Consider the following 7,638-nt stretch of genomic DNA (forward strand, 5'->3'; position numbering starts at 1 on the left):
GATTCTTTGCCCCCATTCTGTCTCTCATAGTTGAAGTGAACCTATGATGAAAATTACAGGCCTCTGTCATTTTTTTAAGTGGGAGAAGTTGCACAAATTGGGCTGTGGCTCACTGGAGAGGAGCAGAAGTAGGTTGAGGCATGGTCCTGTCCTGAATCTCAGTTAAACATATTAACTGCATTGACTGATTCTGTAGGATTAACCTGCTCAGCTCTAGAGGATTTGATGAAAAAATGTGCAGGGGCCAGGCAGTCAAGAGGAGAGAGGTCATTGGGTCTATTTTGTACAATCAAATAAACGTGAACAAAGGACAATTTTATTACCATTTTATTCTCAGTACAGGGAATTGTAATCATAGAATGTGGACGGTTTCCTTTAATTACTTTATAATATAATTTTTAAGTTCAACACACCCAAGTAAACACTAATAAAAATGATTATTACCATATATTAATTTTAATTTGACAGTTATCTTTCAGACAGCTCAGATAAACAGTAGATTTGATTCTCTGTAGCCTCAGTCACAGTCAGAGAGGATGGACTTCGGACAGTTTGGCGTGAAGAGTTTAGGGATTCTACAAAACAAGGAAAATGTGGGATTGATTTAATGTATTTATTTAGTGTTACTTTACCAGACTTCAAATGTAGACTCACATTTCCCTGTAGATCTTATTGGCTCCAGTGGGGTTTTTGCTGAAGAGCAAATTAAACAACATTAGTCTGAAACTATTTTAAATAAAATTCATAATCAGTCCTGCTGTTAAAAAAATGTAACATATAATGTAAAGTAACATGTGAAAACCACAGACATTTATAGATGTGCAATTCTATCTGTGCCCGTGGCTATAACTCCATCATCAAATTAAACACTCCTTCACATACAAATAAAGGGTGAAACGAATCCCCATATTAAAACAGTAGCTGTTCGAGGGTCAAACATGTACAAAAAAAGACATTTTTTTAATAACGAGGAGTTGTTGGTTTAACTTTTAATAAACTTCACTCTGCAGATTGGTGGCTCATCCTGTTGGTCTTGTTTTTCAAACCCATAATAATTCCACACATCAGACTTCACCTTCTTGAGTGGAGGATATGTCATCGGGATCCAGATTCACTGCCCACTAGCCATGACGGTGACTGATGGTGATGAAGAATCATCCCCAATTCAGAAAAGGCACAGACACTACCAAGTTTCATTGCTATGATAGAGGGCCCCCTTTTGGACAAACACCAGAACTAACATCTAAACATTGGATTGAAACCGGAAACATGAGGCAGCCTGGTGCCATAAGGCGATTATAATCGTGTGCAATGATCACAATTATTAAAAAAATTAATTGCTGACATCATAGTTCTGAACACTGATAGGTGTTCAAAATAGGTATAAGTGTTAATGAGGAGGGGATTTTACTTCTATGGGCATAATAACTGCTAACACATAACAACTTTAGATCACCATGTTATCTTTTGTAGTTTTAAAAATGCTCTATATGCTGAAGAAAAAAAAAAAGTATTAACATGTTTTATGAGTTTCAGTCATTCCCCCTTCAGAGCTCCATCACAACACAGTCAGCATCCCACTAATGAAACTACTGCGTATCACATTTTTTAAATGATTTTTTTTTTTTTTTACATTTATGAAATTTGTTGTGTGGGAGCATGTGTGTTGTAGGCTTGTCGGCTGAGCATTGGATAGAATCATGCTGCTAACCATAAGGAGGGTTCCAATTGGGCTTTAACTATCTCTATATTCACGACTGCCCTGGGGCAGAATGATGGAAGTGAAGCTGCCAATCTGCCCCACCACTATCACTCACACACCACATTTATTCTAGGCAATGAGGGTGGTCTCAAGACAACAACATTATGCACTCATCTGGGATCTAACCACACTCTAGACAATGAAGCATGGGTTCTCCTAATCTGGATTTATTTGATTTTAAGGCTGAATATCTGTTCTCATTAAAATATGGCAGTGACAGAATGAAGAGCTCTAATTGGATGAGGCAACAGTGTGGAGCTTTCTGATAGGACAAGGTGACACAGAGAAGCGATCTGATTGGACGAGGCACTCACAGAAATGTTCTCTTGATGTCCTCCACACACTGGATGTCATCAGTGAGGTCATCATCAATGAGATCTGAGACACAAAATCCCAGTAAACCATTTTAAAATAGACAATGTCATTAAAAAGCCTCAGCTGCAACAAATAAATATCATAATAAACTAATAATTAGTCCTGGATGCTACTTTTTCATCCCCCTACAGCTGAAAACTACATTTATTACATAAAAATGGCTAAAATCTCCCCACTATCTTAACAAAAATATGCAGATGATAAATATTGAGCCGCAAAATATATTGCTCTAGGTTTCATATACTGAACAACAAGTTGATATTATAATTATTGAAACAGGCCTAGCGAGTGGTAGTCCTCACCTTTACAATCAATCTTACACAGTCCATCCTTCCCGGTGCAGAAGTGTTGAGTGATCTGGAATAGGCCGTACATCGTCCATTTCTCAACGCTGCCGTCGTCTTGGGTAACATTTACAGTGTTAACCACAGACGAGTCGTAGTTTGAGCTCTGGGACACATGGCACACGACTGAAACAAAACATGCGCCATTAAACACTTATCTTATAGTTCAATTAAAGGGGCTGTATACCAGATTTTTCATGTAATAAAGTAAATTTTGTTTTGCCCCAGTAGAGATATATTATACTGGCACGTTGCCGTTTGTAGCCCTCACTGTGGTGAATAATTAGAGAACTCTGAATGTGTAAGTTAAGTGAAGAATAACTTTGGACCACTGCAAACCGATTAAAATGTACTAATTCAGTTTCTCATCTTTTAAGAAATCAGGTACAGTGACTATAAGTTCAATGCATTTTTATAGCCCAATAGATAATAGTTTGATAATATAACTAGCCCCTCCTCCTGTCACTGTCTGCCGATCACAGCCTTGGACCTCTGCCTCTCAACCACTCACAGCTTTAGATTTTTGTATACACTCTCTTCCCTCCATCATTCTCAAATTACAGCTACAGCCCGCCTTTGCCCCATCTTCACCAATAGAAACACCAAGCTCCTCAGACTCTCCTTCTTCTTTTCTCCTCCACCTAATCTATCTGTACTCTGATCTGTAGATTTGGGCAACCTGGATTACACCAGGACTAAACCAGGACTAGAACAGGGCCAAACAAAAGTCCATATCAGAAGTCAATATGACTCAAACGAGGACCAAGTATGTGTGTGAACATACTTTAAGTCATGCTTTAGCCTCCTTGGTTTACTCCCTTTCAGTTCTAGTTTAATCCTGGTTTAGTCCAAGTTTGTCTCTGTTTAGTCCAGGTTTAGTCCCAGTTCAGTTCTGGTTCAGTCCTTGTTTAGTCCTGGTTCAGTCCTGGATTAATCTGGGTTCTGTCCTGGTTCTGTCCTGGTTCTGTCCTGGTTCAGTCCTGGTTCAGTCCTAGTTTAGTCCTGGTTTAGTCCTGCCTGTTTAGTCCTGGTCTACTCCGGTTCTATAGTCTATATCAAACAAAGGTATCTTACTCTTCTCAATGAGGGTGTCTGTGAATTTCTTCAGACCGGCCTTCAGCAGAGCGCTCAGTTCACATTTTTCATAAACCTTTCCCTCCACAACTCCCCCAAATAGCGCCACTACCAGGAGCAATACTGCCACTGCACTCGCTCTCTTCATTTTCAAAAAGGCTCTGTGCAAAACAACGCAAACTCAACATATATATAATCCTGTGTGACCGACGACAACCAATGAGAAGCCTCCATTTTACTTGCAACAGCCAATCACTCTTTTGTGTTCAGTCAAAACACCTCTGTACCTGCCGCTAAGACTGTTCTATTGTAACTATTTGAAAAATGATCTGTATGTTTTTGACTTTTCTGGGTTAGACATTGTTACGTTTGAAAAGGTTAGGCCTCAGAAGGAATGGCCCTATCTTGTGATATTAAGATACATGAAGTACAAAGGACTGGGTGGAGCTGGACAAGGACTGCAGGGCCAAGAGATGGAAAGATCAGGTTTAGATCTAAGTTAGTCCTGGTCTAGTCCTGGTCTTGTCCTGGTTCAGTCCAAGTTTATTTCTAGTTTAGTCCAGGTTTATGTCAGTTTAGTTCCGATATAGTCCTGGTTTATTCCTGGTTTAGTCCTGCTTCAGTCCTAGTTTTGTCCTGGCTTTGTCGTGCTTTTGTCCTGGTTTAGTCTTGATGTAGACGTCGTTCAGTCCTGCTTTTGTCCTACTTTTGTTGTGGTGTAGACGTGGTTCGGTCCTGGCTTAGACTTGGTTTGGTCCTGAGTTACACTTAGGTTATAAATGTTGTTTAGACCTTGTTCAGTTCATTGTTCATTGCCCTGATTTAGTCCTGGTTCAGTCCTGGTTCAGTGCTGGTTTAGTCTTGGTTTAGTCTAGGTTTACCACTGTTTAGTCCTGGTTTAGTCCTGGTTTAGTCCTGGTTTAGTCCTGGTTTAGTCCTGGTTTAGTCCTGGTTCAGACCTGGTTCAGTCCTGGCTTAGTCTGGGTTTAATCCTTTTTTAGTTTTGTTTAGTCCTGATTCAGTCTTGGTTTAGTCCCAGTTCAGTCCTGGTCTACTCCGGTTCTATAGTCTATATCAAACAAAGGTATCTTACTCTTCTCAATGGTGGTGTCTGTGGATTTCTTCAGACCGGCCTTCAGCAGAGCTCTCACTTCACATTTTTCATAAACCTTTCCCTCCACGACTCCTCCAAATAGCGCCACCACCAGGAGCAATACTGCCACTGCACTCGCTCTCTTCATTTTCAAAAAGGCTCTGTGCAAAACAACGCAAACTCAACATATATATAATCCTGTGTGACCGACGACAACCAATGAGAAGCCTCCATTTTACTTGCAACAGCCAATCACATCACTCTTTTGTGTTCAGTCAAAACACCTCTGTACCTGCAGCTAAGACTGTTCTAGATTGCAATTTCAGAACTATATGAAAAACGATCTTTATGTCTTTGACTTTTGTGTTTCCATTGTTATAATTGAAAAGGTAAGGCCTCAGGAGAAACGTTCCAATCTCGTGATATTAGGATACAGGCAGCACAAAGGACTGGGTGGAGCTGGACAAGAACTGCACAGCCAAGAGACGGAAAGATCAGGTTTAGACCTAGGTTAGTCCTGGTTTAGTCCTGGTTTAGTCCAGGTTTATCTAAGTTTAGTCTTGGTTTAGTCCTGGTTTAGTCCTGGTTTAGTCCTTTTTGTACTGATCTCAACTGCAGCTATACAGGTTACAGTCCGATTACATTTTTTGGTTTAGTCTTGGTTTATTGCTGTTTAGTCATGGTTTACTCCAGGTTTAGTCTTGGTGTATTCCTGCTTCAGTCCTGGTTTAGTTCTGGTTTAGTCCTGGTTTAGTCCTGGTTTAGACCTGGTTTAGACCTGTTTCAGTCCTTGTCCAGTCCTAATGTAGACCTGGTATAGACCTGGTTCAGATGTGGTTCACTCCTGGTTCACTATTAGTTTAAAGTCCTGGTTTAGTTCTGTTTTGGACCTGGTTCCGTCCTGGTTTAGTCCTGGTTTAGGCCTGGGATTGTTCCTGGAGCTGTAGAGATCAGGTTTTGTCTGAACAACAGGAAACAGGAGAGAGATGATAATGGGTATGAGCAGAATAAATGTTGTGTCATTTTAAACTTGAGGCATTTTAGATCCTGTTACTCTGCCACAGGTGGAGAGCTCAAGTATTCACTTCCTGAAAAAATGTGTGTTCTTCACAATGTAGGTTTTTGTCACACCATAATTTTCCTTTTGGGTAACATGATTTTTGAGTATAGACTTTATATAATATTATAAGTAATAATAATAAAGTAGCAATAATAATATATAATAATTATATAATATAGACACTAAATGCTTTTAAACTGCACTTTCTTTGCAGTGGCACTTCCAGTTAAGTGGGAAAACCTTTCATATTAATGGAGAATTTGAGAAAGGTTTTGCTGCTAAAATCTGATATAAAGTAAGTTCATTTGTGTTCAATGTTCATGTCACCAACAAGTCAACACTGCACCGATTCTCTGGAGGCTTTAAAACGGCTTTATAGTCCAGATAGAACAGCAGCCCCATACAAAATAATACAACCCCAATGATGGGAACGTCCGGAATGAGGTGAATAAATTTGGATTATTACATCTATTTTTGTCTTTTTCATTTTCAGTGGAAAAGTTATTTGTTCTCTTAAAACAATGTGTGCTGCTTCCAAAGGCCAGTGTGTTTCAGGTCTGTGACATCACATACCTGAAACAGGGGCGGAGTCTGGAGTGTTTGTCTGATGATCCATACACACTGTTCCGCATCCCTCCTCCTCACTCTCCCCTTAGTCCTCCAAACTCCTCCTCCCCCCTCACCCCTCAATATTAAAAACTCTAACATGAATGGCACAAATGACAACATTTCATGTAGATGATCTTTATTCATATTCATCAGCCATATATATATATATATATATATATATATATATATATATATATATATATATATATATATATATATGTATAGTATAGTGATGATCTGTTTATATAGCACCCTCTAGTCACCACCCTTTTTCCCACCCATTGGTCTCTTGAGTCCAAGTTTGGACCCAGGTCTGAACCCAGGTCTGACCATAGGTCTGGCCTCGGGTCTGCCCTCAGGTCTGGACCCAGGTCTGCCCTCAGGTCTGGACCCAGGTCTGCCCTCAGGTCTGGACCCAGGTCTGCCCTCAGGGGGAGGACAGTCCTTGAAGACCTCAGTGGGAGCAGCGTTCTTGCATTCCTCAGAGCAGTGCAGCATGACACTGTAAAAAAGAAACATGTGAAGGTGAGGTAGGTTTTTCTGGTTGGGTAAATTAGGTCAGCACAATATATGGCAAATATATATATGAAGTATTTAGAAATTAAAATGTCCTCTGCAAAGAAAATTATATCTTGTCTTTTTTTTTCTTGTATTTTTCTTTCAAAAATACCTGGTTTAGTGCTGATGTAAACCTGGTTTAGACTTAATTTAGTCCTGGTTCAGACATTTCAGAAATAGACCTTTCAGGCGCTGACAGCTGCACGACTCTTTCTTGAGATGATATTTACAGCAACGTCAGGTATCACTGGACACCGCAGTTTTCATAAGTGGAAGTTAGCGAACTTGTTTCTTTTTTTTTTTTTGTTATTTTAGATGAATATTGTGGTAAGAAAGTATTTTATATGTTTTCAATGAACTTACTCTTTGTAGATGGACTCAACACACGCAGCGTTCACCGTGGCTTTGTCCTCCTCCACACCTGCACAAACACACACGGTTTATTCCTTAGTCATAATTACCTTATTCCCTCAAGATAATGCCTGACAAAACATTTGTGTTGTGGCCATGAGATCTTATAGTTTTCCTTTATGTCATCTGGGGCTCTAGCTTGTCATGCCTGGGATTCAGAACACACACTTCTCCAATACTTTACAAAGATGTGAGTCTGGTCTCCAGTGAATCTCCCTGAGTTCAGATGGACATGATTGAGAGTCGAATTAGCCAATCAGGGACATACAGGGTCCATCCATATCTAAACAAATATAGCACCTTATGAGGAAAAAAAGAAAAAAGAAAGGACAAAATATCACAGATTTCTGCA

At 39.8% G+C, this 7,638-nt stretch overlaps 1 protein-coding gene across 1 annotated transcript; it reads right to left on the bottom strand.

The window, feature by feature from the left end:
- Positions 1 to 416: 416 nt before the first annotated feature.
- Positions 417 to 4,796, bottom strand: LOC117370040 (alpha-lactalbumin). The gene is made up of 5 exons (XM_055224080.1): positions 4,649 to 4,796; positions 2,440 to 2,607; positions 2,077 to 2,140; positions 655 to 693; positions 417 to 575 (listed from the first exon to the last, which is right to left on the bottom strand). The coding sequence occupies exons 1-5, from the start codon at positions 4,794 to 4,796 to the stop codon at positions 518 to 520; spliced, it is 477 nt and encodes a 158-aa protein (XP_055080055.1). The 3' UTR covers positions 417 to 517.
- Between the last annotated feature and the right edge of the window lie 2,842 nt (positions 4,797 to 7,638).

This window comes from Periophthalmus magnuspinnatus, chromosome 1 (assembly GCF_009829125.3).
Source record: "Periophthalmus magnuspinnatus isolate fPerMag1 chromosome 1, fPerMag1.2.pri, whole genome shotgun sequence".
In the NCBI taxonomy this organism is placed as follows: domain Eukaryota; kingdom Metazoa; phylum Chordata; class Actinopteri; order Gobiiformes; family Gobiidae; genus Periophthalmus; species Periophthalmus magnuspinnatus.